The 12193-nt window shown below is 40.2% G+C and overlaps 1 protein-coding gene across 2 annotated transcripts; it reads right to left on the bottom strand.

The window, feature by feature from the left end:
• Positions 1 to 3093: 3093 nt before the first annotated feature.
• Positions 3094 to 12193, bottom strand: LOC132859146 (sialic acid-binding Ig-like lectin 5). Of its 2 annotated transcripts, XM_060889760.1 has the most exons (10): positions 12118 to 12193; positions 10921 to 10970; positions 7757 to 8119; positions 7132 to 7455; positions 6789 to 7046; positions 6023 to 6280; positions 4504 to 4791; positions 4050 to 4134; positions 3854 to 3914; positions 3094 to 3743 (listed from the first exon to the last, which is right to left on the bottom strand). In XM_060889760.1, exons 2-10 carry the CDS (start codon positions 10964 to 10966, stop codon positions 3438 to 3440), a joined length of 1989 nt encoding a protein of 662 aa, XP_060745743.1. In that variant the 5' UTR covers positions 10967 to 10970; positions 12118 to 12193; the 3' UTR covers positions 3094 to 3437. The 2 variants fall into 2 exon arrangements, with proteins under 2 accessions (XP_060745743.1, XP_060745745.1); XM_060889762.1 differs by lacking the exon at positions 6023 to 6280.

Raw genomic sequence — 12193 nt, 5'->3', positions numbered from 1 at the left:
ATTATAGACAATGTGTTCAAGAATTTTTGAAAGAAACAAGAGAAGTGATACCGGTCTATAGTTACTGATGTCTGATGGATCCACAGCAGGTTTCTTTAGGATGGGAATAACCCTTGCTCTCTTGAAAGTAGTTGGTATCTGACCAGATGCTATGGATCTATTGATGATAGTGGTAATGAAGGGCAGAAGCTCTTGCAAGATGGTCTGGAGTAAGTGGATCCAATGGGCAGGTGGTAGGATTGCAGGACTGAATGAGTTGTAAAATCTCTTCTGCTGCTACAGTTGAGAAATGTGACAACGAAGGTGTAGGGGAATCCATATTCTGAGATGTAAGTGCAGTCGGGGCTGAAGTGAAGGTCCGGCAGATTTCCTCAATCTTCTCCTGGTAGAAATAAGCAAAGTCTTCTGCAGTCAGGGAGGATGAAGGAGGAGGAGCCGGGGGGTTGAGCAGAGAAGAGATGATGTTGTGGAATTTCCGAGGGTCATGTGAGGAAGCTTCAAGCTTTTCCTTGTATAAAGAAGTCTTGGCAGAAGTCACATCTGAGGAGAACTTGGCAAGGAGTTGTGATTACTTCCACTTTCTCTCAGATGATCTTAGCTCTCTTTGATTGTTGCACAGCACATCTGAAAGCCAAGGAGCAGAACAAGAAGTTTTCTTGGGTTTAGAGGACAGAGGGCAGAGGAAGTCCATAGTTGAGGAAAGAGATGAAAGGAAAGTATCTGTGGCTGAGTCCAAGGGTAGTGAGGAAAAAGACTCAGGATCAGGAAGAGAAGAAAGAGTGCCAGAAGCTACAGAAGAAGGGGAGACAGAGTGAAGGTTGCGTAAGAGCGAGGGGGTGAGAGGTAGTTTTAGGTAGGGTAGGGAGAGTGATGGTGAAGGATACCAGGTGATGATCAGAGACGTGTAGTGGGGTAGCGGTCATGTCTGTAGCTGGAGAAGGACGGGTGAAAACCAGGTCCAGGACATTGCCTCCTTTGTGTGTGGGGATGTAGCTGTTGAGTTTCAGGGCGAATGTCAGATAATCAGATAATCATGTCTATAGTTTTAATACCATATATTTAAGACAATTGTTAGGGTTGTTTGTTATTGTTGTGTTTGTGTTTTCTTCATTTTTAATATTTTTTGTACTTTTGTGCTTTTGACACCATCGGAAGCTGCAGATGAACTCGACTCATCCATTTCTCCGACCTCATTGCCGCAGATGGATGAGGAGGTGGTAGCTGTGTCCTGGAGAGCTAAAGTTGTTTTCTTTTGTCCTTTCGGAACAAGAAATCTGTACATGTTGTATTTTATTAGGCTATATATAGTGTGTTAATCAAGTTCACTAACAGTTCTAATAAAGTTACTGTGACTGTCGTTTATTGCTTTATAAGCACGTCCGTTTACCTCAAAGGTTGCGTGAATGTGAATGAATGAGCTAAGTCTGTCTGTCTGTCTAGGAGGGGAAAAAAGGGGGTTGGGCAGAAATTAGAAAATAACGTATCTCGAGCTGAATTGAATATCGCACCAATTTTGTGATTGGCTGTTATGTGGTGTGGGGCCAGGGTGGACCAAGCCTCTGATTGGGTGGGGCAGGCCCACTCTGGCCCCCCCGTGGAGCCGGGCCTGGTTCAAAGTCAGCAACATTGTCACAAAGTGGTTCTATTCACATGGAGCCATCAACTGCAGCAGTGAGCAACACCAACTAGAAGTAGGAGATCAGGCAGGTCTGGAAAGAAGAATCAGTCATAAACACTGGGAACTCAAGGGGTAGGATGTGTAGTGAGAGAGAGAGAGAGAGAGAGAGAGAGAGAGAGAGAGAGAGAGAGAGAGAGAGAGAGAGAGAGAGAAATATTAGGTATGCTTGTAATCTTTTAACTAAAGGGAGACCCAGAAGGTGACACAGACTATTTGGGACATTAACCGTCCAACCACTCCACAGTCAGTGAACCTGAGTTAAACTGTGAGACAACAGCATCCAAACATCCCAGTTTACCAAACACTCTACGACCATGAACCCTTCAGATCTGCTGCTCCTCTGTAACATTTTCTATTTACTGTTATATTCTCTGTTGGGTTATTATTTGACTGTGACATTTTTAGGGCTCACCACTTGACTGTTTTACCTGTTTGCTCTCCCTTTTGTGCTGGTTCCTCATGCTCTGGACTGTGCTGTTATTTTGAACTGTTCTGCCTATCCTCTGTTTTCCAATGAAGTCTCTAAACTTGAACTCTGCATTAAGGTCCTTCTCTAACATATAGGTCAGTAATAGTAATTATAATCAATGTGAAACTTGACTGGAAGCCAATGCAATGAGGATAAGATAGAGGTGATATGTTCATATCTTCTGGTTCTAGTTAGGACTCTAGCTGCTGTGTTCTGGACTAACTGGAGCTTGTTTATGCTCCTACTGGAACATCCAGACAGTAAAGTATTACAATAATCCAACCTAGAGGTAACAAATACATGAACAAGTGTTTCTGCATCATGTAATGACATCATATTTCTTATCTTAGTAATATTTCTGAGATGAATGAAGGCTAACATTGTGGTATTATTTATGTGAGCTTCAAATGAGAGACCGGTATGAATAATCACACTGAGGTCTTTTACTGCTGCACATGATGTAATAGAAAGACCATCCAGAGTTACTCTGTAATCAGAAAGCTTACTTCTGGCTGTCTGTGGTCCTGGTACAAGAACTTCTGTGTATCAGAGTTAAGCAGGAGGAAGTTAGTAAGCATCCACTGTCTGATGCCCTGAGCTCCCAGTGTCCTGACCCCTTGTTCTCTCTGGACCTACCTGATCTATCCTGATACCCTACCTCTGGTTGGATTCTCATCACTTGCTGGTGCTCACCAGTACTGTGGATGAACCATGTGGAGTCTGGAGATACATGGGACCGCTGTGGATAGAACCACTTGGAGACCATGGAGTTAGCTAACAGTGATCAGTTGATAATTTTAACAACCCAGACTTCAGGTAATAACTAGAATAAATCTTCTGCTTACATAACTGCACTTTTTGTAATGATTTATAATCACACTCTCTGGTGTTTCTAATGAATTTATACATTATATTAATGTATAGCTGCTTTGTGACACTGGACCACTGATAAAATTATTTTTGTTGCTACAAATACAATTAAATTAAAAGTACATAACTTTTATATTCATTATTGTTTTCTCAATTTTATTGACACTTACAATGTGGAATAAAGCTGCAAACCTTTTTCTCTTAGGCAATAAGCAAACTCATAGCTTAATGACATAAATCATATAAAACGTGCGCATAAAACATTTATATTTTTCTGATTTTTTTTTGTCATTTTCCAAAACGATGTACTTAAACAATGTTATAGATATAAAATATGTGTAAATATGATGTCTGTAAATATGTGGTTGTAACTCTCACATCTCTCACACTGTATGTCTGAGCATGTTTGTAAAGACTGAATTAATTTATAGAGTTTTTCACACTTTCTACTTTCCGAGGTTTAACTTGTGCATAAAGACTTTCAGCTCCATCTGAGTGTCCGATCAGCTCTGTGTCGCTTTCTTTCGCTTCAGTTTCTGTATTTCTTTTCTCATTTTTTTGTTTGGAGCCGTGACGAACAGTAGAATACTCAGCAGTGAGAGAGGAAGTGCCTTTGATTTCACTTCCTGCCCTGTTTGGAAACATAACAGTGGAGTAATGAAGTGACTCTGATGAAACCTGTTTATTTGCATAAACAGACTCTCCACCTTCTTCCTGTCCAACGGCCTGTGGAGTTCAACAGGAAAGAAAATTCAATGGGTCAGAATTTTAAATGAAGCTCTCATCCAAACATGTTTCTTCAAATCTCAAATCTGGAAATGAAATTTCAGACTAACCTTGTTGTCTAAAATGAGCCCTGCTCTGTCTCCTGGTCCAGACTGGGAAGGTTTCACTCTCCTGAAAGAAATTGTGTTGATTTGTATTACAGTAAATCTTTATTGTGTTTTAAAAAAAAAGTAAAAAGAAAGGAATAAAAAGTTAATTTTTTTACAGTCTCCAGAGTAAAATAAATCTTTTTTACAGTGAACACACCTTAACCACAGGAATAGACCACACAGTATCATCATTACTGAAGCTCCAACAGCAGCACCAATCAGCACAGAGGAAACATCCACAACTGAACACAAAATAATTAAACAACAGACTGGAGTGAAGAAGTATTCATAGATTATTAATAAAGAAATAAATATTAATGAATTGTTCAACAGGATATTGTAAAATAAGGAAATGTTTGGTAAAAGATATCTGCATGAATGATTCTGTGATGAACTCAAAGCTCCTCTGATCCACCACTGAATTTCACAGAGGGCTTTGGGCTTCCTGTAGACATGTTTAATTTCATCTCTTTATGCCAGTGGTGTTTATGTTTGTTTAATTTAAGTATTAATTCACATTATTTCAGCATCAGTGAGAGTCAATGGAACAGAATATTAGTTCAAGAACATGGTGTGAATGTTTAAAGGAGAGATGTTTTGGTGTCTGTAACCTTTATTAGAGTGATGAGGAACTTTCTTTATATAGAAGAGCTGTGTGTCGGTGCCCAGGTTATTGGAGCCAACACACTGCAGAGTGAGCATGTCTGTAAATGACTGATGAACGGAGATGGAGCTTCTTAAGGTTGTGTTGTTCACAGACTCTTCCCTGATGATTGAAGATGTTTGATCAGAGAGACTCCACTGCAGTTTAGGAGATGGATTTCCACGAACCTCACAGGAACACATGATCAAATCCTGAGTGCTGTTACAGCTGGAGGATGGAGAGACCTTGGGAGCATCTGAGAGAGAGAGAGAGAGAGAGAGAGAGAGAGAGAGAGAGAGAGAGAGAGAGAGACTTTAGAATTCCAATGATAATGTCAGGACTCAGCCTGGACTTTGGCCATGTGTTTTTTGTTTACGTTTTGTGTTCACGTGTCTGCCCCGCCCTTGTCTCTTCCTGCCCGCTTCTGCACACCTGTTCCTCATGTTTCTGATTGTCCTGTTTATTTAGTTGAGCCGCGTTGCCTTGAGCTGCACGGAATCCTCTGTTGTCTTTTGTCGTCGTCCTGTCTCAAGTCTGTGTCCATGTTTCGTGTTCCTTTGTTAATAAATCCCGTTTATTTTAGCTATGCTGCAATTGGGTCCGTTTTTATTCCCCTGCCCATGACAGATAATCAGCATTTGGTTCTTCCAGGTTTCTTAGAGTACCTTCTACCCTTCTTCTGTCACTGCAGGTAAAATCCCAGACACACTCAGTAAAGTGTTCTTCTGAAACATCTTTCATTATTTAATACGGTTAAAACTAACCAGAACTCTGATTATATAAAAAAATAACACTTCTGAATGGTGTGACAGAAACACCTTCGCCCCCAAGCCTGAAGATATGAACTCCCTATGATGTCACAGCCATCTGTGGAGTCAGGAAAATATATGATCCGTATTCCCTGGGTGGGAGGGGCAGAGTCCCTCTCCCTGTCAATCACATTGACATTAGCCAATCATGGCTGTCTGTGAGCTGATGCATGCAGAATAGGACAGATTAGTGCTTTCCTCAGTTGTGATGCTCCATCAGCAGCAGTTTGAAGAGATGCTGAGATTAGCTTCATGTGTCTCAGAGAATGCACATGCTTACCAAACCCTCCATGGATAAATACACACAAGACTGCCTACATCAATCTTCTACAGGTCTCCCCCTTTTCTAGAGCAGACTCAGCTTTTATGTGCCTGGATCCTCATCACTGAGAGCATCTGAGAGCATCATGCTGTCCACTAAGGCTCATACAGTGACCTGTCTGATGTGAATGTAAGGCTGTGTGATTGATTATATGGGACCTGAATGACTCGACACTGAGCCCATGATACTCAATAAATACTCAGTTAATGGCTCAATGTAAACTTTCTCATGTGTTCTCATTCTTCACCTGTTCTTGAACAACTGCACAACAAAACTAAAAAAAAGCCATCAGCTTGTCTTAAGTTAAAGGTTCTTAAAAATGATGAACTCCATAAATATGAGAAGCAGATACTCACACTGAACATCCAGGAACACAGATGTGTTCTGATCTCCATGCTGGTTTTGAGCTCTACAGTAATATAAACCACTGTGTGTAGAATCAGTCATGTTGATGGTGAGATGGTCTCTGGTTCCTATCTGCTCTCCGTTCTCTCTGTACCAGGTGTAGTTCAGCACTGCTGGGTTTGCATCACTGCTGCAACTCAGAGACACTGAACTGCCCAAAAGTACTGAATCAGATGGAGACACTGATACTGATGTGTTTCTAGGACCATCTGAAGGAGGAACAGGAAGCTGTGAGATAGAGCTGTGATGGAATACTTTAATATAACCTGATCATTGTGTGTGATCTGTTTCCAATATTTGACCTAATGGTTTTTTGTGTTTTTTAAAACATATATGATTTTTATTAACTTATATATATGAACTTTCAGAGCTACAGCAGTGGTACAAATATAAATGTTGGCATTAGTTGCAAATTAAGTTATAAAATAATTGTTGATTATTATTTAACATTTGCTGCTGTGACCAGACAATGGCACTGCTTTAAAACAGGAACGTAGCTAATCTTTATTTTGTTAGCATTCGGAAATGTTTCCTATAGTCTCAGATTAGTTACTTAAAATAAAGACCAGAACAAGGTCAGAGTTCTACAGCACTGTGGCTAAGACCACAGGAGACGGCTGAAAGAAAACTATTTGAGTTTCTTATGATTATTAAATGTGGAGCCTGTGATAATATGAGTCATGTGATGTAGCATTAACAAAGCAGCATTGTACTCACACTGAACATCCAGGAACACAGATGTGTTCTGATCTCCGTGCTGGTTTTGAGCTCTACAGTAATATAAACCACTGTGTGTAGAATCAGTCTTGTTGATGGTGAGATGGTCTCTGGTTCCTATCTGCTCTCCGTTCTCTCTGTACCAGGTGTAGTTCAGCACTGCTGGGTTTGCATCACTGCTGCAACTCAGAGACACTGAACTGCCCAAAAGTACTGAATCAGATGGAGACACTGATACTGATATGTTTCTAGGACCATCTGAAGGAGGAAGAACAGGATTTAGGAGACTCCATAAATCATTAAAGGTCTACTGAATGTGAATTGATTCAGATTAAACCCTTACACAGAACATGTAGAGTATAAGAGCGCTGTACTGATTTGTTATGGTTCTGGAGCTGGTAGGTGGCAGTGCAGATGAAATCGAGTCCATGATGCAGGTGAGTAGCGTTGAAGTTCAGCTTTGAGGAGCTGAAGCTGGTGTTGTGGTTCTGCTCCTGTCTTCTCTCCTCAGGCAGGAAGTTCCAAATAATAATGGGGGGGTTGAAGGGACATGGAGATCGAGCAGAGCAAATGAGACTCAGTGAAGTTCCCTCCACCACCTCATTGTGGTCCTCCACCTCCCCCTGATCCTCCTTATACAGTGTTATTGAGGGGCTGATTGGAGATTCTGAGAAAAACACACAGTATCACATTAGAGATGAGTTTGAAATGTGTTCCAGGGCATCATTAATGTCATTAAAGTTACAGTCACACACACACACACACACTCTCACACATACACACACTCACTCACACACACACTCAGACACACACACACACACACACACACACACACACACACACACACCCCACATACACATACACCCCCCACACACACGCACACCACATACACATACACCCCCCCACACACACACCACATACACATACACCCCCCCCCCCACACACACACACAATGCTGCAGTTCTCACCTTGAAATCTTACTGATACCGATGTTGTATAAGTGTTTTTTAGACCTCCCATAGCCTCTAATCTAAAGTAATATGTTCCTCTGTCACTCTGTCTGATATCATAGAAGATGGTGGTGCAGTTCTTCATGAGGAGATCCCCTGTAATTTGACCTTTAATCTTGTTCTTTGTATCTTCTTTAGAGTTAAAGACTTTGTTATTTTCAGCATTAGTGCCATCTTTTAACCAGATTCCTGTAGGATTTCCCCAGAGGTATGCGTCATATCGTTCTTCAATCTGAAAACTGCAGGGTATGAGAACACAGAGTCCTCTCAGAGCTTCTACACTCTCTGGTAGAGTGATGGAGAATTTTCTACACAAAACAGCTGCAAAACACACAATAACACACACAATAACACACAAACACACAATAACACACACAATAACACACAAACAATAACACACAAAATTCAATATTTTTTTTTATCAAAGTAGCTTTTGGATATGAATTTAAATTAAACAATATGTGCATGACATGTGCAGACACCAATACGGCTCACATAGCTGTTGTTTTGTACGCACCATGCCTTGGTGTCCATGTGCAAGCTGCGTGAATGTCATGCAAAGAACCAGAACATGAGACTCACATAGAATGAGTGTAGCTTCTGCTAAAAGTCCCTGTTGTATGTGTTAGTAAGGACATCTTTTTGTTTCTTTTGCCATCATGGCTCTGCATTAGGGTTTATAAGTTCAGGGCAGCCTTTAGGGGCCACTACCATGCCTATTTCAGCAAGTCATGCAGGTTCAGCATTCTGCTCCATGTCTTGGGCTTCAACAGGCATTTTGAACAAACATTTGGCTGCAAAGTTTTTAACATTTGGAGATCAGTATCTAAGGACTTCTCATCCTCTGAGGACAACAACCTCCTAATCAATACACAATGATAAGACTGTATATGACTGTAGAAAGGACATTATTCATAACAACACTCTCCAGTGAAACATCATCTTGGTAACAAAACTGACCATCTAGCAACACATAAGCCAGCGCGATTCATGCTTTTTGTAGCAAGCAGTGTTGATAAAACTTGATGGTCTGGTCTGAAGGTAAATCTTCTCTCCCAGAGGTATGTTCTCCAGAACTCCACAATGAAAACAAATACCAGTGCTTACTTTAATTTTTCCCTGTTTCAGTGAGTACTCAAGAAGCAAATGCAGTAACTTGTTCTGTGTCATCTGGTTGTATCTGGGACACTTGCACATTTTGTATGCAGTGCTGGGGCAGGAACAGTCGCCATCCTTGTCATTAATATGTTGTATTTCTGTAAACTTAGCAAACAACTCAACGAAAGCACGCAGACACTCGATACAGGCTTTTCATCTCAACTCACACCTTTACTCTTCTTCTTCTCTTTTCTTACTGTATGCACAACATCAGAACAATCTACAACACCATCTACTGGACACCCCAGTTAACTAGGTATAAGACCTGCAGGATGCTCACCATCAATATGTAGTAGCAATGACTTTTTTCACTGACAGTTAGACAATTTGATAACTATCCATGTAGATAACAATATAACCATAACAGATCTGGGATTATTGTTTTATTCCCTTTTAAACTAATTTTTACCATTTAAAAAAGATGTAGGCTGTGTGAAATCTTTTGAGCTACCGGTTATCAGACCTTTGGTTAAAAACCTGACCATTGACCATGTTATTCTATTGATAGACTAGAACATGTTGTTGGTGTTAAAGCGACAGCTCTCTCCTGGATCAGGTCTTATTTGTCAGATCGCTATCAGTTTGTAGATCTAAATGGTGACCACTCTAAACAAACTAAGGTAATGTTCGGTGTTCCACAAGGTTCTGTTTTAGGCCCATTGCTTTTCTCCCTATATATGATACCCCTTGGTACAATTATTCATAAACATGGTATTAATATCCACTGTTACACTGATGACACACAGCTATATGTTTCAGCTCAGTCAGATGTGAGTCAGCAGATTAATAAGACTGAAGATTGTTTGAAGGACATTAGACAGTGAATGCTTACTAACTTCCTCCTGTTTTAAGTTCTTGTACCAGGACCACAGACAGCCAGAAGTAAGCTTTCTGATTACAGAGCAACTGAGAACAGAAGATGAGATCTGAGAGTTTTCTAGGGAGATTGCACGATCTTGACATGTTTTAATGGGATTAACTTTTTAGCTGATGAACTGTCATCCATCATGACATGTCTGCCAGACATGCTGAGATCTGAGCAAAAACACAAGTGACTAATGGAGGGAAGCGATATTGTGAGAGAACAAAGGGATAACCGTTGGGGACCATTACACAGAGTTTCAGCAAATGATTGCATATGCAAATAATGTGAAATGCTCTCTTCCTGTGGTTCTCCATTTCAGTGTAGAATGCACAATAAATAAAAAACTTTGTACCTATGTGTCTATGTGAAGAGTAGAAAAACCTAATAGACATAATGCCTCTCGAGACAAGAACCGCTATAATCTTCTGCAACTAGCACAGTGCCAACAACATCTATTGTAATAAGCATCATATTTAAAAATATACCAAATGTATTTTCAGGATAATTTTTAAAAGTAATTGTCAGTTGAAGTTGCATACAGATCGTATATTACTGTTTATACTGAATTTGAAATTTCTGCCAAATTTGAAAGTGAAAAGCAGTCCACTATCAAATTCACTTGCTATTTCTTATGATTTATAACGCTGTTATATTGAAATAGCAGTAACATTTACCCTGTTTACTGTGCCACATCTTATCCACTGCTTATGGAGCCTGGCAAAATTCAAATGGACTCACAATTCGATTTGCATTTGCATTTCCGCTGCCTTGCAAAGAAACCTGTCAATCAGTGTTTGATAGTGTACCGAGAGGAGGGCTGTATTTGGAAGTGACATTATTCATAGCCACGGCCACAAAGAAATGCCTTCCATACGAATAAAATGAAACTGAACTTAATTAAAAATCATTACTTCAGTAACACGAACTCATTACAACAGTAACACACAGAAAACCATTACTATGGTAATAAATTGTATTATTTGTTACTAAAGTAATGCAAACAAAATCAAATTACATAAATCAACAATGAAGTCTAGATGTATAGTCAAATTATTTCTACACAAATATAACACAAATTAAAAAAAAGCCATGTACAAACCTTGAAGCAGACAACAAATGATGATGACTTTCTTTGGTGCGTTCATCTCTCTGTTCAGGAAAGGAAGAAAATATACAGAAGTAAATTTAATTAATTAAGGTTTAAATACTATTTTTGTGTTCAACAAAGTACAGAGTAAACCAGATCTGATTTAGTTCCAATGTTCCAAAAAAATGTAATTTAATATAATACTGTTATTTAATACCAAGTCCCTGGTGGTGCAGCTCAGGATCTCATGCCCTCATTGCCGCAGCCCAGGTTCAATTCCCGGGCAGGGCCCAAACCCAGTCACTGAAGAGTTAACTTCATTCATTCATTCATTCATCTTCTACCGCTTATCCGAACTACCTCGGGTCACGGGGAGCCTGTGCCTATCTCAGGCGTCATTGGGCATCAAGGCAGGATACACCCTGGACGGAGTGCCAACCCATCGCAGAGCACACACACTCTCATTCACTCACGCAATCACACACTACGGACAATTTTCCAGAGATGCCAATCAACCTACCATGCATGTCTTTGGACTGGGGGAGGAAACCGGAGCACCCGGAGGAAACCCCCGAGGCACGGGGAGAACATGCAAACTCCACACACACAAGGTGGAGGCGGGAATCGAACCCCGACCCTGGAGGTGTGAGGCGAACGTGCTAACCACTAAGCCACCGTGCCCCCTGAGTTAACTTCAGAACAAGATAAAAATGGGTGGGTTGCATCAGGAAGGGCATCTGGCATAAAACCTGTGCCAAATCTAATATGCAGACCACATGATCTGCTGTGGTGACCCCGAACAGGGAGCAGTCGAAGGAAGAAAAAAATACTATTTAATACCAGAGCTATTTTAGCATGATCCATGAAGCTCTCACTTTAATCTCATCGGGAACCACAAGGCACAAAAATCTATTATTTTGAGAGTTCTGGGCCATGATGGGCACACAGGTAACAGGAGTTCCACACTGCTTTCAGTTTTTAATCAGAATCAGTTGCCTAAATGGATGATACAATACAATTCGGCTCATTATGTGGTTAATATTTTCATTCATTTTATTTCTAATTGATTAAATAGATTAAATAGAAATAATCTAATTGTGCAGTTTTCATAAAAATGAAGAACATAATATTAATCTTTTTTAACTTTTTTAGCTATAGTCTAAAATCACAACTCAAATCTGGCAACGGGACAATAATATCTAGCCTTACCTTAAACTAGCCTAGATGCACCTCACAGTCTGGTTAAACACTACATGTGTGTGTACTGCACAAGCTGCCTTAAAAT

Source organism: Tachysurus vachellii, chromosome 16 (genome assembly GCF_030014155.1).
Source record: "Tachysurus vachellii isolate PV-2020 chromosome 16, HZAU_Pvac_v1, whole genome shotgun sequence".
Taxonomy (NCBI): Eukaryota; Metazoa; Chordata; class Actinopteri; order Siluriformes; family Bagridae; genus Tachysurus; species Tachysurus vachellii.
This window is presented reverse-complemented; position numbering and strand designations above follow the sequence as displayed.

What these genes read in the sequence shown, in the direction of transcription:
- LOC132859146 (XM_060889760.1), bottom strand. Translation starts at nt 10,966, where the DNA reads ATGAACGCACCAAAGAAAGTCATCATCATTTGTTGTCTGCTTCAAG. An exon ending in TGTGTTCCTGGATGTTCAGT is followed by an intron (nt 6,281 to 6,788) that starts GTGAGTACAATG and finishes TTCCTCCTTCAG; the next exon opens with ATGGTCCTAGAAACACATCA. An exon ending in GGTCTATTCCTGTGGTTAAG is followed by an intron (nt 3,915 to 4,049) that starts GTGTGTTCACTG and finishes AATTTCTTTCAG; the next exon opens with GAGAGTGAAACCTTCCCAGT.